General features: G+C 51.6%; 3 protein-coding genes across 9 annotated transcripts; 2 read left to right on the top strand and 1 right to left on the bottom strand.

Moving 5' to 3' along the window:
• Positions 1-1,587: 1,587 nt before the first annotated feature.
• On the top strand, positions 1,588-6,324 carry CD37 (CD37 molecule). Of its 3 annotated transcripts, none has more exons than XM_033128049.1 (8): positions 1,588-1,764; positions 1,871-1,943; positions 2,782-2,906; positions 3,011-3,085; positions 3,618-3,722; positions 4,302-4,538; positions 4,952-5,035; positions 5,237-5,932. In XM_033128049.1, the coding sequence occupies exons 1-8, from the start codon at positions 1,696-1,698 to the stop codon at positions 5,606-5,608; spliced, it is 1,140 nt and encodes a 379-aa protein (XP_032983940.1). In that variant the 5' UTR covers positions 1,588-1,695; the 3' UTR covers positions 5,609-5,932. The 3 variants fall into 3 exon arrangements, with proteins under 3 accessions (XP_032983940.1, XP_032983942.1, XP_032983941.1); XM_033128051.1 differs by lacking the exon at positions 5,237-5,932 and adding an exon at positions 5,984-6,324 and having other exon boundaries at positions 1,593-1,764; XM_033128050.1 differs by having other exon boundaries at positions 1,704-1,764; positions 1,871-1,939; positions 5,237-5,939.
• A 66-nt stretch (positions 6,325-6,390) lies between these two features.
• TEAD2 (TEA domain transcription factor 2) lies at positions 6,391-21,103 on the bottom strand. 4 transcript variants are annotated; one of them, XM_033128047.1, is made up of 13 exons: positions 21,036-21,103; positions 19,300-19,537; positions 18,848-18,912; positions 18,317-18,379; positions 17,172-17,183; positions 16,863-16,970; positions 16,701-16,759; positions 14,099-14,163; positions 12,942-13,090; positions 10,324-10,497; positions 8,508-8,669; positions 7,699-7,851; positions 6,391-7,132 (listed from the first exon to the last, which is right to left on the bottom strand). In XM_033128047.1, exons 2-13 carry the CDS (start codon positions 19,529-19,531, stop codon positions 7,019-7,021), a joined length of 1,356 nt encoding a protein of 451 aa, XP_032983938.1. In that variant the 5' UTR covers positions 19,532-19,537; positions 21,036-21,103; the 3' UTR covers positions 6,391-7,018. The 4 variants fall into 4 exon arrangements, with proteins under 4 accessions (XP_032983938.1, XP_032983937.1, XP_032983936.1 ...); XM_033128046.1 differs by having other exon boundaries at positions 20,996-21,093; XM_033128045.1 differs by having other exon boundaries at positions 20,955-21,090.
• Positions 21,104-22,378: 1,275 nt separating this feature from the next.
• On the top strand, positions 22,379-26,501 carry DKKL1 (dickkopf like acrosomal protein 1). 2 transcript variants are annotated; one of them, XM_033128052.1, is made up of 5 exons: positions 22,379-22,554; positions 22,820-22,994; positions 23,426-23,566; positions 23,695-23,787; positions 26,108-26,501. In XM_033128052.1, the coding sequence occupies exons 2-5, from the start codon at positions 22,839-22,841 to the stop codon at positions 26,417-26,419; spliced, it is 702 nt and encodes a 233-aa protein (XP_032983943.1). In that variant the 5' UTR covers positions 22,379-22,554; positions 22,820-22,838; the 3' UTR covers positions 26,420-26,501. The 2 variants fall into 2 exon arrangements, with proteins under 2 accessions (XP_032983943.1, XP_032983945.1); XM_033128054.1 differs by lacking the exon at positions 22,820-22,994.
• Positions 26,502-27,491: the final 990 nt, after the last annotated feature.

Consider the following 27,491-nt stretch of genomic DNA (forward strand, 5'->3'; position numbering starts at 1 on the left):
CACACACAATGGAATGTTATTCCATCATACAAAAGGAAATCCTGCCATATGTGACAACATGGATGAAACTGGAGGGAACTATGCTAGGTGAAATTAGCAAGGCAGAGAAAGACAAAATATCATTTATGTGTGACATCTAAAAAAAAAAAAAGATTTTATAGTAACAGAGTGGAACGGTTGTTTCCAGAGGCTAGAAATGGGGAGATTTAGATCAAAGGGTACAAATTTTCAGTTACAAGAAAAATAAGTGCTGAGGATCTAATTTGCAGCAGTGAGTACAGTTAATAATACAGATTGTGTACTGGAAAGCTTCTAAGAGTAGGTTTTCAGTGTTCTCACCACACACACACAGTTAATTATGTGAGATAATGCATCTGTTAATTATCTTGAGTTTGGTAATCATTCCCCAATGCCTATGTTTATCAAATTATTACATGGTACACTTTAAATATATGCAATTATATTTGTCAACTATTCCTCAATACTATTAAAATGAATAGATTTTTTATGACAATAATTAATTGCATTTGAAGCCTTTAAAAAAAGGAGAGCAGATGACATCTCTTAGAGAGAAGGTGCTGTGTCTCTAAGAGTGGCTGGTTTTCCGGGGCTTGGATAGATGTCAGGATGGTAGGAATATCCCCAACAGATGTTGGAAATCTGAGGATTTGGGACTTGACAAGAGTGAGGAACCTGTGGGGCATCAGGGTTCAGAGGCTTCACAGGCTGCTAGGCACACTGCTCAGGCCTAGAGACCATCAGGTACTGCAAACCTGGATCTAACTGCCAAGGTCCCAAACTCAATCCTGGCTTCTCCAGGGCCTCCTCCTCCTCTCAGGGAGCCCCACTGCAGAGGCAGGAAGTACTGCCAGAGAGGCTCAGCTTCCGCTCTGGGTGTTTTGGCACTGGCCAGCCACCCCTCTCACTCCTAGGGACCTTCCCACTTGGGGCCTGCAGCACTTTCACTTCCCCCAGGTGCCCAGCCCCTGCCCCAGTACAGGGAGTACCTGGTTTACATTTGTTGCCAAAAACAGGACTCAGATTCTGAGAGAGGGGCAATGACGGAAGGTGGGGGTGGGAAGGGAACAGCGATCAAGAGAGAAAGGAGGACAGGTGCACAGAGAGATGGGGCCAAAAACCCAGAGAGGGAGAGGCTTAGAGACCCTGAGGTTGGGGAGACAGAAACTTAGAGAGAAGGGAACAGAGACCCAGAGAGGGGAGGACAAGAGACTGAGGTCCAGGAAGCAGGGACAGAGATGGATGCAGGGATGGCAGAGCTTAGCAGGCAGTGAGGTCAGAGTGTCTGTGAGGTCAGCTACTGTCCAGGGCCAACCTGGGTTTCTGGTGCCCAGAGTAAGTGGGTGCAAGTAGATCAGGAGTCCCTGTGGGCCTCCAGCCTGAGCGATGGAGACCTGGGAGGAACTGCCTGAAGTGTCCTTGGTGTCCACAAATTCCAAGGCCCCTCAGGTACTGGTGTATGTGTCCCAGTGGGGCAGGTGAGGGAGACAGGGACAGAGACATAGAAGAAAACCACCTCATGTGTAGAGGGAAGGGGTGGGGCTCCGCCCCAAGAACTTCCTCTTTCTCTGTGTTCTTCCTTTCTCTTTCTCTCAGCCTCTCCCTCTCTCACAGCTTCTTTCTGCCGTCTACCACAGTGCCAACTCCTCTTCTGTTCACTCACCCCCCTAGGCGAAGATGTCGGCCCAGGACAACTGCCTCAGTCTCATCAAGTACCTCCTCTTCGTTTTCAACCTCTTCTTTTTCGTGAGTTGCCTCATGGCTACCCAGCCTGGCCCCAGCCCCTGCCTCAGCCACCCCTACCCTCATATCCCCGCTTGCCTACCACCATATTCTCCTCTCCTCTCCCCAGGTCCTAGGCAGCCTGATTTTCTGCTTTGGTATCTGGATACTCGTGGACAAGACCAGCTTTGTGTCCTTTGTGGGTGAGGGGGCCGGGGCAGTCGGGGAGGCCCTACCTGAAGCAGGCATGAACCCAGCCTCCCTGCAAGTGTCCTCCTGGGGTCTCCCTTTTCTCAGGGAGCCCCACAGTGCCCAACTCCTTAGGCAGGTCCCAGGCTCTGCTGCGCCACTCCTCACTGGCCACTGCTGCAGCTCTCTGAGCCTCAATGCCTTCCTCTGACAAATGAGTTGTGCATACCACTAAAAACAATAATACCCATTTCTCAGGCACTTCCTATGTGTCAGTCAGATCTTGTACAGTTGCTTATCAGATCCTCCCACAAACTTTCCCCTCTCCTGAAGTTCAGAGAGGGGAAGTCACTTACTGGATGTCACACAGCAAGGAAGTAGAAGAGCAAATATATAACACTAATAATAACAGTAGGAAAATAATAATGGGGTAATAGTCAAACTCCTAATAGCTCATATTTAATAAGAGTTTTCCTGGTGATAAGCACTGGGGTAAACACATGCTTCCTGGGTGTTTCCCCAGGAAATAGATAGGGTAAAGTGACTGATCCAATGTCACAGAACAAGTGACGGGGTTGAAACTATTGGGAGTGAGGAGGAGATGAAGGAGAGACTGAGAGCAAGAGGGAGAGATCAGGAAAAACAGGGCCAGACACTCAGAGAGAGTTAGGAGAGAATCCCAGAAGAGGGACGGAGACTCAGGGTGGGGCAGTGACAGAGAGCCAGAGAAAGAGGTGCTGGGAACCCAGAAGGAGGCCCCCCAGGATATTGCTCCCCACTTGGAAGGCATGGGGAATGGGACTGCCGGGAGCTGTGCACATGGGCCCAATCATTGCCTCTCACCTTCCCCAGGCTTGTCCTTCATGCCCCTGCAGATCTGGTCCAAGGCCTTGGCCATCTCAGGAATCCTCACCATGGGCCTTGCCCTCCTGGGCTGTGTGGGGGCCCTGAAGGAGCTCCGCTGCCTCCTGGGCCTGGTGAGTGTCCTTCTCTATCCCTAGGCCCACTCACATCCCCCCTCAAATAGAGCCCTTGCATCCTGGGGAGGGGCTCAGCCTGACCTCTCCTCTCTGCCCCCCAGTATTTCGGGATACTGCTGCTCCTGTTTGTCACGCAGATCACCCTGGGGATCCTCATCTCCACTCAGCGGATCCGGGTGAGGTTGCCTTCCCCACCTTCCCCGGCAGCTAGTAGGTGGACCAGAGGTGGGAGGATGGAAAGAGACGGAACATAGACAAAGACAAATAACAGAGAGAGGCAGAGGAAGAAAGACAGAACAGATACAGAGACTAACAGGTACAGTAAGGGAGGTAGCGACAGGGAGAGGCAGAGAACGACCGACAGGGATGGAGGAAGACAGACAGCAAGAGAGACAGAGATCCAAAGGGAGACAGACAGAAAAAAAGAGAAACATACGGAAAAACACAGGCTCGGAGGAAGAGACAGATACCCAATGAGAAATCGTGGAAGATAGCGACAGAAACAGAAAGATAGACGGTAAAAACCGGCAAAGAGATTTTGAGGAGCAGAAACATAGCTAGCCATTCACTGAGAAACCGACGCCGGGATAAAGCTGCTCAGGGACCCTTTCGGGCTGAGAGAGCTGGGGAATGGCTGGAGTGGGTCGGAGAGCACGGAGGGGGGAAGCGGAGTTCGAAGGGAGTTCGGCCTCACTCTCGGCCTCTCAGCTGGTGCGGAAGGTGAAGGATATTGTGCAGGAGACGATCCACAACTACCACGCCAACCCGGAGGAGACCGCGGCGGAAGAGAGTTGGGACTACGTGCAGTTCCAGGTGCGTGAGGCCCCACCCACCCAGATGTGTACCCGTCCCTCCAGCTCTGGGACTCTAACGTGGCCCCGCCCCCTGATGATAACATAACTGGCCCCACTGTGGCCCAGACCCCCACCCAAGACCCTGGAGAGGCTCCGCCTTCTGCCTCGACAGAACTCCGCCCTCAGCCCCAAGGCCCTAGCGTGACCCCACTCCCTGCCCCTTAGTGATTCTGGCTCCCACGGGACCTGTCCCACGTGAGACCCCATTCCCAGCTCGCTCACATGGCCCCGCCCTCCCATCTACCTGTGCCCCAGAGGCTTAATTACACTGCCCACCAAATTTCGGTCCTGTGTCATTCTGCAGCTCCTCCCCCAGCCCCCGGTCGCCCCGTGATTCATCTCCCCCAACCCCATGTGCCCCTAATGTCCCCTGGCCTTGGCCCTGTCGTGACCCCAATCTAGCCCACCGTACCCCACCCAGCACCCACCACTTAGTCCTCTCCTCCCAACCTGACGACATACCCTCACCCAGTCCCCTGATCCCCAAAATCATCTTGCATCCACCCAGCCCGTCCCTCTGACTCTGTCCCTCTCCTAGCTGCGCTGCTGCGGCTGGAACTCTCCTCAGGACTGGCTTGGTGTCTCCAGCCTGAGGAGCAACGTGTCGGAGGGGTACCGCTTGCCCTGCTCCTGCTATAATTCATCCGCGACCAACGACTCCGCAATCTTCTTTAAGATCCCCCGACCCCAGTCCAGCCGAGTCCCACCACAGGCGCGGCCCGAACACAGTACAGACCTTTGCGTGGTCCCTGCAAACAGCTACACCTATCGAGAGGTGGGCAGGGTTTGGAGCAGGACCTACTAGAAAGGAGAGGGGCCTGCAGAAGGGATAGGACTGCCGGGAGGGGCGTGGTCCACAGGAGGCGGGGCCTAGATAGGAGGGCGGTGTCTGCAAATAGGGCGAGGCTACGAGAGAAAAGGTAAACCAGGAGGGGCGGAACCCCTAGAAGGGGCGGGGTCTTCGGAAGGGTGGGGCCTAAAGAAGATTTTAGCCGAAAGGGGAGGACCTGAAACGTTGGTACCTAAGGAGGGGGAGGCTTGAACGGAGTGAAGCTTCGAGAACCCTGGTAACTAGGGAAGCAGGGCGGTAACTGAAAGGGAGGTGAGGGTTGCGCTGTGGAGAACGGCGGGCCAGGGCTTGAGTTCGAATCTCATAAAGAAGTGTTTAACCTTTCTCTACATTCCCAGGGCTGCGCGCAGAGCCTCCAGAAGTGGTTGCACAACAACCTTATTTCCATAGTGGGCATTTGTCTGGGCGTCGGTCTACTCGAGGTAACCTAGTCCCGCCCTCACTCGCTATTGGCCCTACAATTTCTATATAGCCCCACCCCAAGGCGCTTGAGTGATAGAGCGTCGGCCAACCCAGGCCTGAGAGCCAATAGGAGGGAGGCCTTCCCGCCCTTCCTTGTGAGGCTCCTATTGGCTCTCTTCGGCCGACCAGCCTCCTGTTTTTGGCCGCCCCTTTCCCCGCAGGTGAGTGTGGCGGGGCTGAGCCTACTACTGCCACGTAGAGCGCTCCTCCGGGAACCCCAGCCGCGGGTGCCGGGCGCCGACGGTTGGAGCCCCAGGCCCAGCCTGAGCGCTGATGGCAGCAGCGGGCGCGGCGGTGTGCTGAGCAGCATCGGGCGTAGCGTCAGTCTGTGGGGTGGCTGGGGCATGGCGGATGCCTGTCCCAACTGGGGGGACAAGGACCCGCAGGGCAAGTTGCCCATGGCCCTGGGGACCTGGCCACTTTGGGATCAAGATGAGGAACAGCTTGAGACCGGGATTTCGGGCACAGAGGTGGAGGCTGAGGTGGAATTAGAGACGGAGGCAGAGGGGAAAACAGATGAGCCTCCGGAATAAAAGACTTTGGGCTTTCTCCGGAGCTCACTCCTTCCCAGACTCTAGACCTGCGTTAGACGCAGCTGGATTCCCCCTACCCCCACCCTTCTGGGCCCACCCACATCTTTGGTGGCCTACCCCATGACCTCCATTCCTTTTACCCTTAACTCCACCATGATTCTCCACCTTTCTTATCTTTCCGCAAACTCTAGTCCTGGACCCCACTTTCACAACCAGGCCCAGTTCTCCCTCTAGCCCTGACCCACCCAATTCTTGACACCTGTTTCTTCCCCTGGCCCCACCCCTACTTTTCTCCCTCAGGACCCCCACCGCCCCACCTCCCCTCCCCGTCTCTGAAAACGCCTCGACCTCTGACTGCTTCTCCTTTCTCTGTAGCTCAGCTTCATGACGCTCTCCATATTCCTGTGCAGAAACCTGGACCACGTCTACAACAGGCTGGCTCGGTACCACTAGGCCACAAAGTCCCACTCTGACCTTTTCAAGTGCCCTGGGCACTTCCCTGCCCCCTGTAAATATTTGTTTAATCCCCAGTTCTCCCCAGCCTGTTGAGCCCTCTGCCTCCTCATTTCCCCCCAGGGAACCTGCCTCACTGCTGTCACCTCTCCCACGGGAACTGGGGCTTCCGGCCACCGGCTTCCTGCCCCCAAAGATACCTCATTTCCTTGCCTCATCTGTCAGCCTACCACTTCCCACAAGATTATTTTTTACCCAAACCCCAAATAAATCCCCTGTGTTTTGGTAAAATAGCTTTATCCTCTGTCAAAACAAAACAACACTGTGGGGGGATGGGAGGCAATACAGTCTAGCTCACGGCTCATGTAGAAGAGGGGATGACATTTAAAAACCTCACCCCACTGCTTACCCAGCTGAGAAAAAGTCACCCCACTGCTTACCCAGCTGAGAAAAAGTCATGACCCTAACACCCAGTTATAAATATCTCTTGTTATATTAAAAAAAAAATATTTCCAGGGCCCACCTGGCTCTGCTCCTGCAAAGAAAGGGTTAACCAATACTCAATATTAGGGTCTCAAGGTTGGGGTGGTAAGGAGAGGCAGATTGGAAAAGGGAGGCTGAAAAACAGAGAGTGACAAGCCACTGTATAACTAGGGCCCTCAAAAACACCCAGAACAGAGTGGGGGGAGGGCACCTGTTAGAAACTAGTGCTGTGCCTCAGGGTTACTCACTCCTGTCCCCAGTCCCTGATGCTCTGGAGTGATCTGTCCTTTCAGACACCCCTGTGAAGTCCCAATATCAGGATGCATCCTTTCCTCTCAGTCCCAGCCCATTCAACTCACCACCCAGCTTTTAAGGTCCCTTCTAACAGGGAGCAGCCACCTCCCCAAATAAGGAGCGTGAGGTCTTTCCTGGGAGGAGGGTATTCCCGGGGTGAGCCACTTTTGGGGTCCTCCTTCAGTCCCTGACCAGGCGGTAAATGTGGTGCTGGGCCCCCCGCTCACTGGTGGAGACCTCAAACACGTAGGCAGTGCAGAGAAGCAGCTCCTGGGTGTCTCTGTTTGTCACCACCTGCCAGGAAGCCAGGAGAAGGGGTTTATGTTTGAAGGGAAAGAAGGGAAAGGGACCACACTGTGCCCTCCCTCAGTCATCAAGGAATACCCAGGAAAAGGGTCCCCATCATGTCACGTTTCTCAGGTAGAGGGGATGCCCAACATGTCAGGTTCCCCATTTGAGGGGCTTCACATCAGATGGTATATCAAGGGGGCCCCCACCACATCACATTCCCCAGGTGAAAGGGGTCCCCAGCTCAGCACATTCCCCAAAGTTAAAGGTATCCCATATCACGTTCCCTGGACTAAGGTTAGTTTCCCGGTGAAGGGGCTCCCCTTAGCTAAGGATCCACCAGGTGTTCTCCAGGGCAGTTTCCCCAGTGAAGTGGGGAATCCTCTCATTAGAACGCTGTGAAGTCCCCACCACATCAGTTCCCTGGGTAAAGGGGTCCCCTAAGTCAAGGGTCCACTGTAGGGTCTCCAATGTGTCAGTTCCCCTGTGAAAGGGTACCCGGGACTGAGGGCCTGTGGTGGGCACCCCCGTCCACATGTGGGCCCCTGCTCCGCGCAACCCCAGCACATCACCTGGAGGATGGTAAAGTTCTCCAGGACGCTGTTCATCATGTAGCGCTCGGGCAGTTGCCGTAGCTTGTGCAAGAAATTCACCAGGTACTCGCACATGGGCGAGCGCAGCAGGCGGTACACGAACCTCCCGTCCTCTAGCTGGGCACGCTCCGTCTGAACCCGGGAAGGAGTGCGGAGGATGGTGACTGAGACACACAGGGTTGCTCCAGGAACCCAGCCCCTCTCTGTGCCTCTCGGATGCCATACCACTCCCCACGACCATCTTCCCTTTTCCATTGCCCCATCCACAGTGACCAGAGACGGGACCCTGAACACTCAAGTATGTGATGCAGGATCACTGAGCCTGTAAACCAAGGATCCCCCAACCCCTCAAAGCCATGCTCTGAACCCTCAATGACCTCTGAACTCCTCTGACTTCCAGGCCCTCAGATACCCTCAAATTCGCCAAAGACCCTTCATGAGACCTCCAAACTCTATGACCTCTGAACTTGAGACCCCCCCCCAAGTTCTCAGCAACCTTTAAGTGTGACCCCTGAAACTCCTTGCCCTGCAGATTCTTTATCCACAGGAACCTTTTGAATCTTAGTGACTACATTCCAGTCCCACACATCACCTTTGAAACTTCCAAGTGATCCCTACACGTAACTCTATATGCGCTCTAAGCTCACACATTAAACCCCCAGAGGAAGGGACACCTGCCACCCGCCAATGCCTGACGTGTCGTGGCTCCTGGTCCATTTAGTCTGTACCCCCCAAGTGGCAGGTGGCTGGGTGCTCACCTGCCCAGAGCTCCACCCCTCCGGCCTCACCTCCACCTTCTCCACCACCTGCTTGCCAAAGGAGCAGACCTTGGAGGAACAGGTGAGGGTCATGTGCTCCAGGCTCTCGTACTGGCTGCTCACGCCATAGAAGCCACCGCTGCTGCCACTGGCCCCCACCTCCTCACCACTCGGGCCCCAGTTCAGGTCCGCCTGAGGGATGGGGAGACAGGTAAGTTGGAGGGGACGTCCCTTATAAACAATAGAGACTCTTCTAACGTGGGAACTCTGCCCCATTGCCTGGTTTCTCCCATTTACCCCTGTAGTTTCTCCCATTTGCCCATCGCTCTTCCTTAGCATTCAAAGTCCCCACCTTTCCATGGGCTAGTTTCTGGAGAAGAGCCACCCTTCCATCAGTGCTGGGGAAGTCTGTGTCCCTGACCCTCTCTCCCCAGTGAGCCCCTCACCAAAAGGAGCCCTAAAATTCAACATTTTTCTCCTAAAGCCCCCAACTCAAGAGTTCAGTCCCTTCCAAGGGCCTGGTTACTAAGCAGGCAGTTACTCCCTAGCCTCCTTCAGAGCCCTCCCCGACGCTGGTTACAAAGGCAAGGCACTGCTCCCTACCAATGGGCCTGGTAGGGCCTAGAGAACACTCTCCTGGGCCCTTAAAGCTGATTCTCAGAGGTCAGACCCCTTCATGACCCCAGTGACCAAGTGAGCAGACAGTCCATTATGCCAGATGAAGCCTAATGAAGCCTAAGACCTCATATCACCTTTGGCCCCTTGGTCACCTTCCTGGGAGGTACACCTGTTTCTCTTTCTTACTTTAGTTGCTAACTTGACCAAGTCACTCTCTGAGGTAGTTTAGTCCTCTTCTCAGAGGCCTGACTCCATCTATCACCCTGGTAACAGGGCCTTGTGAAGCCAGACAAAAAGGAGACCTTCCCAGCCATTCCCCTGCATCCCTTCAGATGCGGGGCTTCCAAAGTGTTGCTCTCCAGATCTAGGATCTGGTGAGGCCTGTCTAAAGCCCTAATAAGAGGCTTAGGCCTAAGAGCCATGTGAGGCCTTCATTTCACACACTAGGACACTTACTTTATAACCGTGGTAGCTATGGGCCCAGTAAGGCCAGTAAACTTCAAGCTTCCTTCTCAGAGACTACATTCCCTCCACGACCCTGGTTACCACAAGAGTTAACACCCCTTAAACATTCACATTTATTGAATCCCTACAGCAGCAGCCACTGGACTGGACACCAAACCAAATAGGCCAAAGAAAGACCCAAATAGACCCTCTTATTCATAATTACATACATAGTTCCTGGTATAGGGCCTAGTATACAGTAAGTGCTAAATAAATGATTGTTAAATAAATACAGGGCTTTACAAAGTCACTCCCCAGGTCCTCCAATGGTAATCCTCAAGGCCAGACATCTCTAACAACAGGGTCTGGTGGAACATAGCATCCCCTCTTGAGAGGCCAAACTCTCCAGGATTCCATTTGCTAAGGGGCAGGGGCCATTCCTTAGCAACAAAGGCTTGGTGTGGTCAGGTGGGACACAGGAAAGTCTGAAACATCACACGCCAATCCCAAGGGCCACATCAGTTACGTGACTGGGTGTGGCAAAGTCTAGTGGGACCTGGTGAAGTCCAAATCCTATCCCTACGCCTGCACTGGTCCCATGCATCCCACCCTGGGGACAAAACCCTTATGTGTTCCTTGTTGCAGAAGGGACTGATACTCTGAGCCATGGGGAATGGTAAGGCCCAGGCTGACCTGGTAGGTCCTTTTGAAACTGTCTCCCTTCAAGCCAGAGGCCTTCGTTGGGGGTGATTTATGAGCACTTGTTTTTGGTGGTGGAACTCACCCAGAACTTGACCAGGAAGAAAGCATGGGGGGGGCCGCGATCATACAGCTCCCGCAGACCGCCCTTCTTCTCAGGGAATTTGTCATAGATCTGCCGGACATCCACACTCTCGAGGGGGGGTGCTCCAGGGCTGGGGCAGTGCTGGCTGATGTGTACAAACAGGTGCCTCTGGTACTGGGGAGGGTGGGCCGTGGATTAGAAGTGGGACATGGGCTGGACCCCTGGCCCTGGCTGCCCAAGCCAATCTCTCACCCCTGTCACCACCCCCAGAGGTCCTGCTAGCTGCCCCACCCTGTCCACCCAAACACTGGACCCTGTTCCCGAGCACTGTCCCCACTCAGAACTTTCTGCCCTTTCACTCTTACAGTACGTCAGTCCCACACCCTATCCCTACTGCCCAACTCTGCCCTGTCCCCCGCCGTTCATCCCCACAGCCCTCTCCTCCCCCACTTTCATCCCAGCCTCCTCCCTGGCCTCCCAGACTCCAATCTCTCCTCTCCAGGTCATTGCTCACACATCTCCAGAGCTGACCCTGGCCCTCCTCTGCTCATAATCCTCCCATGGCTCCCCAACACCCCCAGGACAAAGCCCGCATCCCCCACCTGGTTCTGTATTGAATAGTTATTCATGAACGCTCAATCAGTGGATAGATGGATAGATGAATAGATGGATGGATGGGAATCCACAGCCCACATCAAGACTTCCTCCCTGTTTCCATCCTTATCACTTCCTGTCCACATCCTAGTATCTTCCCCATCTTCTCCTCCGATACAAATCCCCCTCTATCTCTCCAGGCCATCCAAATCTGCCTCTTCCTGGAAGCCTCCATTGATCACAATCAGACGGGATGTATCTACACCACCTCCATGGTTACCCATCACCAGGAGAAGGTCTGGGTCCCTTAGCTGGGCAATGCCATCTCCTTCAGAACCAGCACCTGCCCACCTATCTACAGCCTCAGCAGCTCCCACCATATTCAATTATTTGTTTCCCTGAAAGCTTCATGCTGTTTCCATCTCTGTACCTGAAACATCTAGATCTGTACATGGCAAACTCCCATATAAACTTCAAAGCCCAACTCAAATGTTGTCATCTCAGGGAAGCCTTCAGGGACTCTCCAGGCAGAATTACTCCTCTGTACAACCATAAAAATTTGAACTTTCCCTATCTCAGCACATACTCTTTATTCGACAGACATCAATCAAGAGACCTACTGTGTAGTTCTCTGATTCCCAGGGCTGCAAAGCTCCTGACCTCACGGAGCTCACAGTCTACTGAGAGACACAGAAATTTTTAAAAATAATCCCACAGATTATATAAATTTCAGAGAGCGATGTATGCTATGAAAAAAATCCTAAGAAAGCATAATAAGGAAGTCAAGAGTGATGACAGCTAGTATTTTCCATATGATGATTTTAGAAAGCCAATCTGAGAAGATAACCAAGCAAGGGCCTGAATGAATGGAGGGAGAGAGTGGGAGTATTTGGGGAACGTACATCCCAGCTGGCAGGAACAGCAGATGCAAAGGCCCTGAAGCAGGAGTGGGCCTGTCATGTTTGAGAAAGGGAGGCCATGGAGGCCAGGGTGGCCAGAGCAGAATAAACAGAGCAGAGTAAGAATGAAGGTCAGATTGTGCAGAGCTTTGTGGGCAACTAAAAGGACTTTGGCTTTCACTCCAAGTGAGATTGGGAGGGTTTTAACCTGATCTAATTTGGGTTTTACCACGACCACTATATACAGCAATTTATGTGGCTGTGGCAGAGACTATGTGTACACAAATGCTCATTCTTTTTCACACAGCTAAACTACATTTCCCAGGTTCCTCTGCAGTTAGGTGTGACCACATGACTAAATTCTGGCCAATGGGGTATGAGCTGGCCTGATGATTGCCACTTCTAAGCCAGACTCATAAAACCTCCTGACTCTTTTCCTTCCACCATCTGCCAGCCAGATGCAAAGAATCCAGGAGCAGATTCTGAAGCCCTAGAAAATGGCAGAGCTACAAAATGGAAGGACCCTGGATTCCCCGAATCACTGTGTGGAAGGCTCCTGCTGAAAACCCACATTGAAATGTTATATGAGTGAGAAACTATGATGTTCAGTCAGTCCCTGGGTGTTGGGGTTATTTCTTCTAACAGTCAGCCCACCCTGACTAATATGGCATCTGTGTCCATCGTAGGCAGGGAAAAACTCAAGCCTAGAAACAAGATCTACTTTTCCAAGTTCCCAGTATCCACCACAAAGCATAGTGCACAGTTGGCACTCAGAAATGTTTGATGAATGAACGAATGATGTCCTGGGGAGTTTCTCTGACCTTCCCAACAGATGACCTCATGACCTTCCTGTTCCTTTATGCTAGAAATTCTCAAAATGTGGTCCTGAGACCGGCAGAATCAACATCATCTGGGAGCTTATTAGAAATGCAAATTCTCAGGCCCCACATCAACTCTACTGAATCAGAAATTCTGAGGGTGGGACCGAGCAATCTGTGTTTTAATAAGCTCTCCACGTTATTCTGATACATACTAAAGTTTGAGAACCACTGCTTTATGCTTTCGCTTCCTATAACCCTCTACATTCCCAAACACCTACAGTGACTATCCCAAAATTGCACTCACAGAGTCAACTGCATCTGGGGGTTCCACAAAGGCCGAGAATTCCACCAGCTGCAACCGGGCAGTGCCCAAGGCCCGAGCCTGCCAGGCTGGGGGTGATGGGGCAGGTGGGGGCAGGGCAGGTGGTGAGAGGGCTTGGGGGGGCTCGTACCCTAGAGAGAGAACACAAATAATAAAAATTGCTAACATTTATTGAATGTACCAAGCACTGTTCTCTCTTGCCTGCCTCCGCTTAGAAGCTGAAAAAGCTAAATACTCACTTTCCCAGCCTCCCTTGCAGCTAGAGGTGGCCATGTGACACAGTCCTGGCCAATGAGACGTTAGGGGAAATCTGCTGGGGGGCTTCTGGGGAGTTTCTTCCTGAATGAAAAAGACAGAACTTTGGGAGGAGAAAGCTTTTGGTTCTGGCCACGTCTTGCTTGGGACATGATTCCTGGGGTCACAACAGCCATCTTAGGACAGTAAGACAGAGGCCAAGGGACTTATAAAGATGCCAGTCCTGATATTATTGAGCTGCTGAGCCAGCACAGAAGCAGCCCTCCTCCAGACTTTTTGTTATATGGAATCATTAAAGCCTTTATTATTTAAGGCACTATTAATTTGGGTATTCTGTTACTTGCAGCCAAAATCATTCCTAACTGATGAATCTATGGAACCTAAAAGTAATTTTTAATTAACATGAGTTCATGGACTTCTGGAAGCCATCTTTGCTGCCAAATGCGGACAGCCTGCCAGGGATTGAAGCCACCATAGGAAGGCAGAAGCAAGCAAGTCCTGATGCTACCATTTGAGCCCTTGGATCCAGCCATGCCTGAAGTCATAATTCCTGAAATACCAGTTACCTGAACCAATAATTATTTTTTTCGGCATCTAGCTTAATTTGGGTTTCTGTCACTTGCAGCTGACAGAATCTTGACTAATACACCTCCCAACATCCTTTAGGCTACCAAGTGGCAGAACAGAAACCCAGTGTGTCTGGCTACAGAGGCCATGCTCTTAACCACTACAAATTCTGCCACTCGTCCTTCCATACCCCCACACGCCCTGCCTCAGAGCTGGACCTCAGTAAGAATGTGTCCCCTGATTAATGGAAGTTTGAAGGAAAGGCAGGGTTGACAAGAGAGATGGGAGACAAGGGAAGGTGTAGAGCAGACTCTTACCTGGGAGGTCAGTAGATGGGGGAGTCAGTGACAAGGAGAACGGCGTCTGCGAGAATGGCTTCACACTGAGGGAGAAAGGAAGCGGTGGGTCAGCAAGGTGGAAAGAGACTAATCGTACCAGCTAGCATTTACTGAGGGGCCAGGACAAGCCAAACCCTGTGCTAGCACCTTATGTGCACATTTTCACTGAAGCCTCACAGCCTCTGAGGTAAGTGTGATTACTGCTCTTCTCGTTTGCACAGGAGAAACCTGAGGCAGAGGCGGGTCAACTGACCCGCCCAGAGTCACACAGCTGGATGCAGTGGAGCCTGGGCTGGAACGCAGGTCAGTGCCAACCACGAAGCCTGTGGATTTGATGATAGTTTGGGACCTCTGACAAAATAGCAGAAAGAGAACAGAACCAGGGTCTCAGAGATGGGGAGAAAACACAAAGAATAGGAAATTTGGAGAAAGAGGAGGCTGAGGGTTGGGAGGATGGGGAGAAAATGGCCAGCAGCCAGGATATGGGACATCAGGCCAAACTTTCAGGTGGGGAGGCAGCACAACAGACTCTAAACCAGTCTGTCCATTTCTGTGATGATGGAAATGTTCTCTATCTGTGTTGTCCAATACTGTGGCCACTGGGCACATGTAGCTACTGAGCACACGACGTGTGACTACTGAGCAGGAATGTGGCGAGGGTGCCTGAGGAACTGAATTTTTAATTTTATTTAATTTGAATTAATTTAAATTTCAATAACCACACATGGCTAGTGACTATAGTACCTGGCACCACAGCTCTAGAAGCCAATGACTTGTGGGGTAGCCCAGGAGATGGTAGTGGGGATACTGAGAGGTCAGAAGCGAAGGAGACATGACTTGGGCTCAGAGGTCAATAAGAGGTCAAGGGTCCAAAGATCAGGATCAGAAAGACACAAACTCCAGGGACTTTCAGACCTTGACTCCCAGGGGTCTTGACCTCGTTCATACTTGCCTTCCCAAATCTGAATTCTAAATTCCAGGACTCTAACCACTGTATCTTTTGTCATCAGGGCCGCTGCCCAAATGTCACCTCCTCAGAGAGGCCTTCCTGACCCCTATCTAAGTAGAGCACATACACCCTGCTTTATTTACCATATTTATTCCTTTCTTATTAATGCTTATTTATTCATTTATATATTTATTCTCTGTCTCCTCCCCTCTCCAAGTATATAAGTACCATAAAGACAGGGATTCTGTCTAACTTGTTCAATGCTGTGTTCCCAATTCAAGCAGAGTACCAAGCACTTAATAGGTGCTCAATAAACATCTGACTGACTGACCAGCGGCTTAATACTGGCCTTCTCTCAGTTCTGGAAACTCACCAAACTTTCCTACCTCAGGTCTTTGGCCTGTGCTTTTTCTGCTTTAAATATTCCCACCCCCATTCTTCACCTGGTGAAGTCCCACTCAGCCTTCAATGTTACCTCTACAGAGAAACCCCCGCAGAACTCTCTCCCTCATCTCAGACTGAGGTTCTTCACACCACATCACACACTCTTCGATTTTGTATTTATGTGTATGATGATTTAATTAACATTTACCTCCCCCATTTGACTACCAGTTCCATAGAAGGTGAGATCCCAGTGACCAGTGCAGTGATTGCTGAACCACCACTCCTTCCAGTTCAGCCCCCTTCCCTGCAAATTTGCAGTTCCTTGAGCTCTGGGGACTTTGTGTCCCCATCCAGCAGCACCTCCCCAGAGAACTTTCTTCTCTCCCATCCTGGATCCCACAACTTTTAACTTCACTCTTTCTCTGGCAACACCCTCAACACTCCTGCCTCACAGTCCTGAGGCCACATTGCCCTACCAATGCCCAACCTGAGTCCATTGGCTCCTTTCTGGGCTGAAAACCTCACTTCCCATGAGCCTCTAGGGCCCATTTTTATTCTTCTAGGCTAGAAATATATCCTGTCACCTTCATGTCTCTCTTAGAGCTGAAAAGGACATGCCCATGTATCTCTGGGGCCCATTTTCTTTCTTTTGACTCTGAAAGAAGATAAGGACCCAAGCTCCAGCCCAAGTACCACCTCTGTGGGATGAGAAAGAGCCTTCCTATGAGGCTCTGGGGCTCCACTCATCCTTTCAGGCCCTGAGCCCCTGGACCTATAACTGCCTTTCCCATGAGCCTGTGGGCCCAGCCAATCTCACTGGAAGGCCATTGTCCTCATGAACATCCTCCAGGTCCCTAACATTCATCAAGTCCCATGCTGAGCACATTTCCTCCCCAAACCCACTCCTCGTCCAGGTTGCACGTCTCTGGACAATCCCACCAACCCATCACCAGCCAGACCCCAGGCACTGTCCCTGCCTCCTCCCTCCTTCTCAGCCCATCAGGCCCCAGCCCCATTCCCCCTCCTCCTGACTCTCTGCCCTGTCCCCTCTTCACTATCCCCGCTCAGACCTAGTCCTCCTCTCTGGACCATAGCCTCACCCTCCTGCCTGGGATTCAAATCCAGATAGCCTGGCTCCAGAATCCATGTTCACAAGGGAGCTGGGAGCTGGTGGGGTGAGAAAGCCCTCTGCGGGGGCCAGTGGAGGTGGGTGGGGGCAGGTGCTGAACCAGAACAGAAAGTACTCACTCTGGAACACTCCAGGGGGTCCCAGAGCCCCCTGACCAAAACTGGAAGAGCTCAGAGGCCTGGAGAAGAGACAAAGAAGGGGGGACCAGCCAGTCAGTCCCCTGTTGAAACTGCACCCCCACCCTTCCAGCCCTGAGCCCCACAATCCACAACCCAGGCCACCTGAGGACCAGTGGGACCCAGTTTGGCCTGCAGGGAAGGTGCTGAGATGAGCTGCGCCGAGGACATGGTCGCCATTGTCTGGAAAGCCTTGTCCTTGGAAACCTGGTCCTGGAGGAAAAGTTGGAGGTCCACGTTACTGGGGAATTCCAGTCGACGCAGCTAGGTGGGACAATGATGGGGCAGGACAAGCATGGGGGGACCCAAAGTTGGGGGAGGGTCCAAATCCCTCTCACTAGAGCCCCTGCCCCTCCTGGCCTCAGGAATGTCTGGGGTCAGGGAGCAAGTGGAAGGATGGGCTGGGGGACTTACCACATTCAGGGCCTGCCCACGGGGGTAGGGGAAGGGTGCCAAAGAAGGAAAGAAAACATGATTTAGGAAATGAGGCCTGTACACCCCAGCTTCCTGCCCTCCCAACCCCTATAGCCCTGCCACCCTGCACTGAGCAACGGGAGGAAGAGGGAATGAAAGATGAACATGGAACAGGAAGTAGAGAGGGCCAGGCTTAGATGGGGAAAGGGGTTCCCAGGCCCAGAATAAAAGACAGTAATGAGTGTTTCTAGATCAATAAAGAGCCGGAAGTAAAGGTTTCTGGATATGCAGGCAACAGGAAATAAAAATTTCAGACCCAGGTGGAATAAGTAGTGAACATTTCCTGCCTGAAAAGGACAGAGGGAGAACATCGAAAAGACCAGAAGGGAAGGTGTTTAGACCCAGGGAGAAAGGAAGGGGAGGCTTCCGGGTACAAAAAAGGAATAGGAAGTGATTGTCCCCAAATCCAAAGCAAGAGATAGAAAATGAGGGCCTCTGGCGAAGAGGAAACAGGAAATCCAGAGAATGAAGAAAAGGAATGTGAAAAGCTCCAAAAGGAAATGAAGATTTCTGGGCACAGAGAAAGCAGGCAGGCCACAGAGGACCAGGAAATAGGAAGATGAACCAGAAGGAGATAAAGAGGAGATCCTCATAGCAAAAGGCGATGGGAAAAGGGAAAAGGGAAAAGGGAAAAGCAAAAGGGAAAAGGCGATGAGGACACCAGAAAGAACAAAGAGAGGGACAGGAGGGGGAGAAGGGAAGGAGAGGAAAGAGTAGCCAGAGGAGAGGCCCGACACCCCATCCTTCTTGCCTGTCTTAAGATAAATCTCCATCCCCCTCTTCTCTATGAAACTTTCTCTACCCAGGGTCTCTATCCATCCCCTTGCTGGGCCACTAAACCCCCACCTTGGGTCTCTGCTCCCCCACACTATCTACCTTTCTCTGTGATTCTGTCCCCACCCCCAGGTCTCTCTGTCCCCCTTTCTCTGTGTCCCTATTCCCTCTCTCTGGGTCTCTGTCCTCCTCTCTCTCTGGATCTCTGTCCCCCTCTCTCTCTCTGAGTCTCTGTCCCTCTCTCTCTGGGCCCCTGTCCCCCTCTCTCTGGGTCCATGTCACCCACTCAGGGGGTCTGCTTTGGTCCCTACCTTGAGCTTGGACTGAATTTCCCTCGATTTCCTTCGGGCCAAGACCTGAATGTGACTAGAGACCTGGAGGGAGTGACAAAGAAGCAGATTCAGACCAGAGTCACTTGCCTCTTGCGTCCCCTACGCCTTCCCTCCCTCCAGGTGCCCCACAGAGCTGCTAGAACATGAAAGATGACAAACACACAGAACATGCTAGCTGCCTCAGGAGCATGAAAACACAGATGTGCCCCTAATGGCCACTCTTTTCTCAATAACACTACTGATCTTCCCCAAACCCAGCAAATCTGCGTCTCCTTCCCCTTTCCTGTCCTTCTCTCTTTGGCTCTTTTGGTCTCTGTAACTTACCCTGGTTTTAACACAACTGGTAAGAGAACTGTACTAAAATAGGCACAGAATATACTAACAGAGGTGGCAAGAAGACAGACAAAAGCACATAAACCAGATCCTCTTTGAATTTGAACTGCCCATACTAGGAAGGCCCTTAGAAGATAAGCCCTTCCCAGACAGAAGCCCACAAATCAGTCCTGAGACCTGTTTGCGAGTTCGGGTCTTCCCCGTTCTCAGCTTGATGTAACGGGCAATCAGTTCATTCCGACCTGAAGAGTCAAAGATGGAACAGAGTTAGACCTTCAGCAGAACTTCCCAACAGACAGGACACCAGGGAAGGAGAGAGAAGCAAGAGTTCCCTGAGGTCCGCAGCAAGCTGGGAGCTATATGGGAGAGGATTTGTGACTGCAGGCTTTGGACCAGGCTGCCTGGGTTCAAATCCCAACTCCACCACACACTAGCTCTGTGACCTTAGGCCAGTCACTAGCCTTTCTGGGCCTCAGTTTCCTCAACTATGCAAATGGTGATGCTAGCTCCTACCTGAGTTATTGTGAGGATACAATGTGCTTTTATATGAAAACTGTTTAGAGCTCCATAAATGTTATTGTTTTTTATTAATCAGTGGGGACCAGGACAAAAGAGAGGGGTGGACTCACCATACATCTTGCCTTCATCAGACAGGATGATTTTCCGCCGGCCGCAGGGCGGGTAGATGGCCAGAGCCTCCTGGAAGCTCTGCTCGATGTCTGGACTCCAGACTCCCTCTGCGTCTGGGCCCCGGTCTCCCCCAGCCCCCTCGCTGCCACCGGTGCCCTCCTCACTTCCTTCCTCACTTCCTGTCCAGCCGCTGCCATCGTCCAGGGGGGCCCCAGCCCGGGGTTCCCCCATCTGGGCCTGAAGGAACACAGAGCTCAGCAAGTTTCCTCCGACCCACCCAGAGGGACTTCAGGGCTTGGAGGGCTGGGGAACGGAACCCCTGGGTCTGAGGGAGGAAGGAGCTGGGAGCTGAGACTCCTGGAAGAGAAGGGGTCTGGATTTCAGGTGAAGCTTAGGGTAAAGAGTATTCTCCGGATTTCCGGGGGAGCCGGGGTTGTGATGAAGTCTTGAAGACCCCAGTCGTGCTTAGGGCCCGTTAGGGCCAATCATGTGGTATGGATTACTGGTTTAAAGAAGACAGGAGGCAGGGCCTAATTGCAGGGAAGAGGGTTGAGGGTGAGATCTTCTCAGTCCCACCCCAAAACAGGTGCTAGGATGTGAGCAACCGCTGCTGGAAAAGGAGAAGAGTCTCAGGCCCTAGTAAGGCTGAGGAGGTGAGATCCAGAGAGAGGGGGACAGAGACCCAGAGGGAGGCAGAAGAGCGTGCCTCAGAGGGAGGTGGGGACAGAGACCCAGAGGGAAGGGGGACAGAGACTCAGGGCAGAATCTCAAGCCGAAACCAGGAAAAACCCACAGAACCACAGACTGGGGGACAGGGGCGCCTTGCCATCAGGAGAGCCAGAACAAAGGGCCCAGGCGTCCCCTCCCCCAGTTTCCCACAACCCCCATCAGGGGAGGGGCTGGTCAGAGAGGGAACCTCCCCTCGAGCCCCCGCCCCACCCTCTCCCTCCCCTCCCCTCCCCCTGTGCGGTGGGCTCGAGTCCAGCTCAAGTTCCCAGTGACTTTCCGGAGGCCGGGAACAGGGGAAAACTTTTTCCAATACAGATCCCGCCTCCCTGGCGGCTCCACGTCTTCCACAGCTTTCCCAGGACCTTAGAGTCCGGGCTCCCATCCCCCTCCTCCTTCGGACCCTGGAACCCCGGGCAAGACAAAGACCCAGGCCGAACCCGATGGCGCTGCCGCGTTCAGGACCCCCGTAGGCCAAAATCCCAGCCCAGCTCTTGCCCATGTGGCCAGACAAAGGGACGGAGGAGCCGGCTAAGCAAGGTCCCCCTAATTTCCCGCCCCAGGCCCCAAACCTCCGGAGAGACAAGACCGAGGATCCAGAAAGCACCATAGCCCGACCTCTGCCACCCCCGAGGCCCCTTTCTCCATGAGGAGGACCAGGCGCCCACAAATGACACAAACTAATTCGGTCAAAAGCAGGCACGGGGTCCTTTCTCACTTTAAATCGACACAGCCACAGACACACACCCGCCAATGTCCCCAGCCCTCACCCACTCCAGGGCGCACACTCCCAAACTCAGACTCATCAACAGACACCCCAACTCCGGCGAAAGTACCAACCCCGCATTTAGACTCGGTCACCATTGCAAACTCGGGCCCCAAGGCAAATAAAGGGCGGCAAACAATTCAGGGACGGTCCCACACACACCTCAACTCCTAAAGCGTAACTTCCCATCCAAACTCACACACCCCAAAGCAGGATCCCCGACTCCTGCTGGTGCCTTCCTACCTCCCGGCCTGGGGCTGGGGAGCCGCGGGCGGGAGGGGCGCTGCGAGGGAGAAAGTTGCCCGGGAGCTTTGTTTGGGAAAAGTGGGAGGGACTGGAAGGGGGGGCGGGCCCCGGCGCTGGACAGCGGGAAGGGGGATCCGATAGTGACAGTTTGGGGGAGGATTTTTGCTTTGGCAAAGAAGAGGTGAAGTCTAGCTGGGGTCTGGTAGCAACTTCAGGATTTGGATGCTTGGATCCCTGGGAAATGAGGGTTTGGAGGTCCCGACTTTTGAGTCTGAGAGACGAGGTTGATGGGGCCAGGAAACCTGGCTCTGAGGAAGGAGGGGTCTGGGGGCCAGGATTCCTGACTCTAGAGGAGGAGGAGTCTGGGGTCCCCGGACTCCTGGCCCTCTAAGAGGCGTGTTTGTATGTTGGAGATGTGGAAGTGATAGGAACACAAAAGAATCTTTCCTGTTTAGACTCAAATATATTTTTGAGGATTGAAGTATGAGGATGTGTTTTGATTGATTTCTATGACAACCTGGTTTCATTGTGATTTTGCCAGAGTTAAGAGTCATAGGCAACACGACCGGGAGTTTATTGGAGGTCCACCCAGGTGTAGATTCCGGCGTCCACACGCTCCAGGGGAGCAGAGGTGGTGTTCTCCCAGGACAGAGAGAGACACTTGGTGTCTGAGGGGTCAGGGGCTAGGGCCCGAACTCCTGGGTCTCTTAAAGATGAGGGGTTGGGTGTTCAAAGTCATGAGACCAGAAGAGGCTGGGGTCCGGACTCTGGGGTCCTGAGGGAGAAGAGAGCCCGCATTCTGAGCTCCTTGGAAACTGGAAATAAGACTTGATTTAGGGTTTCCAGAGAGGGCGGGACTGTTTAGTGGAACCAAAGAGAGCTCCGGGTTCAGTGTCCCTACACTGTCTTCTGTTGAGTGCATTAATCATTTCAAATCCTGGAGAAGACGAGAAGCGACACGGAGAAACTCAGAGATAGATACAAAACTAAGGAGTGGCCAAACCGTAAGGACTGTCCACGAGCAGAGGGAGCCTCGGAATGGAACTGAGGGCTCTGGGGGCAAGATATTGGGCACAGAGGCGTGGCCCAGGTGAGGGGGAGGGCTCTAAGTTAAGGGGCGTGGCCACCTACGATTGGAGCCGGACAGGCAAGAATCCAAGGCCTAGGTCAACCGACAGGGGAGTGGTCTGACGAGGGGGTGTGACCACGAAATGAAGGGGAGGCAGGCTCAACGGAGCGTGGTTAACGAAGAATAGGGGCGTGGCTCTTCCCTTAGGCGTGACTATCCAATAGAGGGCCCGACTCGTGGGTGAGGTCACAGCTGGGGGCGTGGTCAGACAACAACTGCACGGCTAGGGCTCGCGGAGCTCCTCCAACGCTCCAGTTACCGGCTTAGGCTCGAGACTAGAACTGTTTGGATTTAACAGTCTGTGGACCCCCGGAGTCTGAGAGTCCGGTGACCCGACTGTGGTTTAGCGTAAAGGCAGGGCCCAGAAGAAGGGGCGGGGCGTAGGAGGTGAGAAATGAGATCTGAGGGTGAATGTGGGGGAATGAGATCCGTGAATGAGGCAGGGCCCAGAAGAGCCAGGCCTGAGAGAACGCGCGGGGCCTGACACGATGGAGGGATAGGAGTAGAAAGACAGGGGAGGGGGAAAATGGGCTTGGTGGGGAAGAAGCTGCTTGGACAAGGGGCAAAGCCTAGGCAAGAGGTAGGAAAGGGATGATTGTCTTGGGTGGGGCCTTGATGAGAGCGGGGCCTCTGACCCCTACGGGTTCCACAGCCTCCCCGCCTGCCGAGCAATGTGGCACGTGCTGGTCTTGCTTTTGCTGCTCCCCTCTGCCTCGGTGCACCCCTCCACTGCAGCCCCTATCCACGATGCGGACGCCCAGGAGAGCTCCTTGAGTTTTCTAGGCCTCCAGAGCCTACTTCAAGGCTTCACCCGGCTTTTCCTGAAAGTGAGCCATGGCGGGTTGGGGAGAAGAGTTACCAGAGAAGGAGGACTGGAGAGATGGAAGGGGTTCAGGGAGACAGGTCGCGACCAGGCAGAAGGACAGACAGACAGAGGAGTCAAAGGAACAGAGATCGACAGGGAGACCAAGAGATAGAGAAGAAGACAGGCAGAGAGGGAGATGGGACAGACACAAGAGACTGGAGAGGGAGATGGGAAGAAAGAGACTGTAGGACACGACGGGCAAGGTTAGGAAGGTAATGGGGCAGAGAACAGAGACAGGACAGATGGGGGATGGGGGCAGGAGGTGACCTGGTTAGGCCCAAAGGATGGAGATAGAAGGGGGTGGAAGGCACATGGCAAGGCCTCAAGGGCATCCTGGTAGGGCTGCAGATGTCCTGAGGTCCAGCAGCTCACCAGTCCCTCCTCTGGCCCCAGGATGACCTGCTACGAGGCATGGACAGTTTCTTCTCTGCCCCCATGGACTTGCGGGGCCTCCCTAAGAACTACCACCAAGAAGAGAACCAGGAGCGCCAGCTGGGGACCAACACTCTCTCCAGCCACCTCCAGATCGACAAGGTGCCTATGCCAGGAAGTCCCTCCTGGAGGCTCCCCCACAATCCCTCATACTGCAGTATCTGTTGGGAGGAAGGCAGAGGAGGAAAACAGTTTTGCTCTCACTCTTTGCTCTGCTCTTGTCCTCACAGGTGACCGACAATAAGACAGGAGAGGTACTGATCTCCAAGAAGGTGGTGGCGTCCATCGAGCCGGGAGAGAGAAGCTTGGAGGATGACAGGAAGGTTAGCACATGCCCCCCACAAAGCGTCCAGGTCCAACATTTTCTGTAGTTTAGGAGGAAAAGATGAGTTAATTCTCCCACCCCCTCTGTGTGGGACTTCCTCTCTCTGGGCCTCAGTTTTGTCGTCTGTCAAAAGGGACTAACCAGCTCTCAGTAATGAGGTATACAACCTTAGAGTACATCCCTCCACTCGCTTAGTAAACCCCAGAGGGTTTTGTAAACCAAGAAGTGCTTTTAATTCCAAGTGCTTGGTGCACTTCACCCTCACAAACCTCAAAGTGTTTTTATCTCAAAATACTCTGCAAACCTTTAAATATTTTTTTAATCTATCCCAAAGTGGTAAATCTCCCCCTTGTAAACTTCAAAATGTGATTTTTAATTCCAAAGTGCTTTATGAACCCCAAATGCTTTGTGTCTCTCACCTTCGTAAACCTTTCAGTGACTCTAACCCCAAAGTGCTTGCTTTTTTATCCTAAAAATTTTTAAGAACTGCCAAGTGCTTGACAAACCCATATGGTTCACACACACACACACACACACACACACACACACATACACACCCCGTTTTTTATTTTTTAAATTTCAAATCTACAGAAAAGTTGGGGGAAAAATGTACTATAAGCATATCTGTATTCTCTTTTTCACGGAGCAGGGTTTCTCAACCTTGGCACCATTGTCATTTGTGGGCTGGATAATATTTGTTTTATTTGTACATGGGGCCATCCTTTGCACTGTCAAATGTTTAGCAGCATCCCTGCTTCTCCCCATTAGAGGGAAGTACCACCCCCACCCTGGCCAGTTGTTACAACCAAAAATGTCTCCAGACTTTGGTTGAGAACCACTGGCCTCGCTTCACCACTTGTTAGCATTTTACCACACTTACTTTATTTTTACTTTTGTATTTTTGAACCATATGACAATAAGCTATTGACAACCTGACACTTCACCCCTAAATCCTTCAGCAGATATCTCCTAAGAAGAATGCCTTCTCCCACATGACCACAGTACCATTTTTACACCCAAGAAGTTTAATATCGATGTCAAGCTATTATCTCTGTATTTGTTTGGGAGGGCTGCTATCACAAAGTACCACACAGACTGGGTGGCTTAAATAACAGGAACTTTTTGTCTCATGGTTCTAGAAGCTACGTGTCCAAGATCAAAGTCAGCTCCTTGTGAGAGCTGTGAGGGCGGGTCCTTCTCCTACCGTGTAGTGTTTTGCTCACAGTCCTTGGGGACCCTTTGTGTGTAGATGCATCGCCTCCATCTCTGCTTCATCTTCATGACGTTCTCCCTGTCTGCGCTTCTGTGTCCAAATTTCCCCTGTGCATAAGGACACCAGCCATACTAGATTAGAAGCCACCCTGATGACCTCATCCTAACTAATTAAATCTGTAATGACACTATTTCCAAATACCCTGTTTCCCTGAAAATAAGACCTAGCTGGGCCATCAGCTCTAATGTGTCTTTTGGAGCAAAAATTAATATAGGACCCGGTATTATATTTATTATATTATATTAAGACCCGGTCTTATAGTAAAATAAGACTGGGTCTTACTATAATTTTTGCTCCAAAAGACGCATTAGAGTTGATGGTCTGGCTAGGTCTTATTTTTAGGGAAATACGATAAAATCACAGTTTGAGGTCCTGGGGGTTAGAAATTCAACATATGAATGGGGAGAGGCACAGTTCAACCTATAAGAATCTCCTACAGGACTTCTCAGACCTCAACTTATTAAAATGCAGACTCTGATTCAGTAGGTCTGAGTGGGCTGCAGCCCATAATTTACATATATAACAAGCTCTCAGATGACACTGGTCCACAGCCCACACTTTGAGCAGCAAGGACCAAACAGACCATATTCAAATATCCCTACTGGCCCCAAAGCTCTCTGTAAGGCTGATTTGATTTTGGACCAGGATTCAATCAAGGAGCACATGTAGCAATTGTGGTTATGCTTCTTTAGTAAAGCCAAGAGCTTTTAATCCCGAAGTGCTTTGTACATTTCAAACTGCTTTCCAAACCTCAGAGTATGTTTAATCCTGAAGTGCTTTGTAATCCCAACCGGCATTTTAAACCCCAAAGTGCTTTTGAAACCTCCAAAGCATTTTTTTCAATCCCAAAGTAGTCCATAAACCTCAGAGTATTTTTGAATCCAAAAGCGCTTATTAATCCAAGTGCTTTGTAAACTGCAAACTGAGTTTTTAACTCCCAAAATGGCCTGTAGGTGACAAAGTGAATGGAATATGCCAGTGGGGTCTGAGCATCCTGAGGTTGTCATTTAGAGTTTGAGAGGGTCTCCTTGTCCCTCTTTCCCAGGTACCCAAGACAGAGGACAAGGAAGCCCTGGTGCCTGTCCCAAAGGCCATGGACAGCTTCCACCCGGAGCCCCATTCCCGAGTGGCCTTCTGGATCATGAAGCTGCCACAACGAAGGTCCCACCAAGGTGCCCAGGAGGGTGGCCACTGGCTCAGCGAGAAGCGACACCGCCTGCAGGCCATCCGGGACGGGCTCCGTGAAGGGACCCGAGAAGACGTCCTTGAAGAGGGGACCCAAGGTTCCTCCCACTCCAAGTTGCCTGCCCGAAACACCCACTTCCTATACATTCTCAGGCCCTCCCAGCAGCTATAGGGGTGGGAACAGGGGAACACCTGCATATACCCCCACTAGACCCTACCCCAAGGATCATATGGAAATAAAGTTTCTTCTTACAGCTAGCTGCACTGTCTCCTTTCAGGATATGTCTCCAAACCTCAGCCGACCAGGCCATCACAAGTTTCGACAATAAAAAGATAACTAGACAGTCATAAAATGTTTGGAAATGAAGCAATATACCACTAAAATAATGCGCAGGTCAAATTAGTAAATATTTTGAACTGAATAATAATGGAAAGGTGGCATAAACTTGTGGAATATAGCTCAAGAATGTCTCAGCAAATTATGGCCTTAAATGCATATATTACAAAGATTAAATATCAATAATCTAAAAATATCACTGATCTAAGCACTCAAGACAGCTATAAAAGTTTAATTGAGCTATAACTTAAGATTTAGCACTTTATGTATGTTACCATTACACTATAAACTTCTTAAAAAAAATTTTCAGGGATTACAAAATTACCCAGACCTCAAAAAAGGAAGAAACAAGAAATATGGAAGGAATAAACTGACATAATACCATTATACTAATAAATTATGTTAATAAAATTAATGGGGTCCACCACATGCCAGCCTGTGCTAAGAAAACACTTGGCAAACATTCTTATTGAACTCTCGTAAGACATCATGAGGTGGATATTTTTTGTCCCCATTTTAGAGAAGAAGCTGATATTTAGAAATGTGAAGTCGCTTGCCAAAGTCACACAGCAATGGCACTAGGTTTGTCCGATTCAATATCTCTTTTAACCACTCACCACGTCACCTGCCAAACAGGATTTTTCCCGGGCCTTGTAACAAGCCACCATTAATAGCCAAAATAATAACTATCAATTATTAATAACAAGGATTACCACCTTAAGTCCTCAAGGTGACCTAAGAAGCAATTATCTTCATTTCTGGAAGGAAAACAGGCTTAGAGAGGGTAAACCATTGTACCAAGGTCACAGCTAGAAAGTGGTGGAGCCAAAATTCAAACCTAAGAATATCTGACTCCAGGCCCACCACCTTGTCATCACGCTACACTGCCCAGTACTTAAGAGGCATG

The sequence above is a fragment of the Rhinolophus ferrumequinum genome, chromosome 15 (genome assembly GCF_004115265.2).
Source record: "Rhinolophus ferrumequinum isolate MPI-CBG mRhiFer1 chromosome 15, mRhiFer1_v1.p, whole genome shotgun sequence".
NCBI classification, from domain to species: domain Eukaryota; kingdom Metazoa; phylum Chordata; class Mammalia; order Chiroptera; family Rhinolophidae; genus Rhinolophus; species Rhinolophus ferrumequinum.

What these genes read in the sequence shown, in the direction of transcription:
- DKKL1 (XM_033128052.1), top strand. Translation starts at nt 22,839, where the DNA reads ATGTGGCACGTGCTGGTCTTGCTTTTGCTGCTCCCCTCTGCCTCGGTG. An exon ending in GCCACCTCCAGATCGACAAG is followed by an intron (nt 23,567 to 23,694) that starts GTGCCTATGCCA and finishes TTGTCCTCACAG; the next exon opens with GTGACCGACAATAAGACAGG. An exon ending in GCTTGGAGGATGACAGGAAG is followed by an intron (nt 23,788 to 26,107) that starts GTTAGCACATGC and finishes CCTCTTTCCCAG; the next exon opens with GTACCCAAGACAGAGGACAA.
- CD37 (XM_033128049.1), top strand. Translation starts at nt 1,696, where the DNA reads ATGTCGGCCCAGGACAACTGCCTCAGTCTCATCAAGTACCTCCTCTTC. An exon ending in TTTTCAACCTCTTCTTTTTC is followed by an intron (nt 1,765 to 1,870) that starts GTGAGTTGCCTC and finishes TCCTCTCCCCAG; the next exon opens with GTCCTAGGCAGCCTGATTTT. An exon ending in CAGCTTTGTGTCCTTTGTGG is followed by an intron (nt 1,944 to 2,781) that starts GTGAGGGGGCCG and finishes CACCTTCCCCAG; the next exon opens with GCTTGTCCTTCATGCCCCTG.
- TEAD2 (XM_033128045.1), bottom strand. Translation starts at nt 20,981, where the DNA reads ATGGGAAGTTACGCTTTAGGAGTTGAG. An exon ending in AGACCCGAACTCGCAAACAG is followed by an intron (nt 18,380 to 18,847) that starts GTCTCAGGACTG and finishes CACTCCCTCCAG; the next exon opens with GTCTCTAGTCACATTCAGGT. An exon ending in TCTTCCTGGTCAAGTTCTGG is followed by an intron (nt 8,670 to 10,323) that starts GTGAGTTCCACC and finishes CCCATCCCTCAG; the next exon opens with GCGGACCTGAACTGGGGCCC.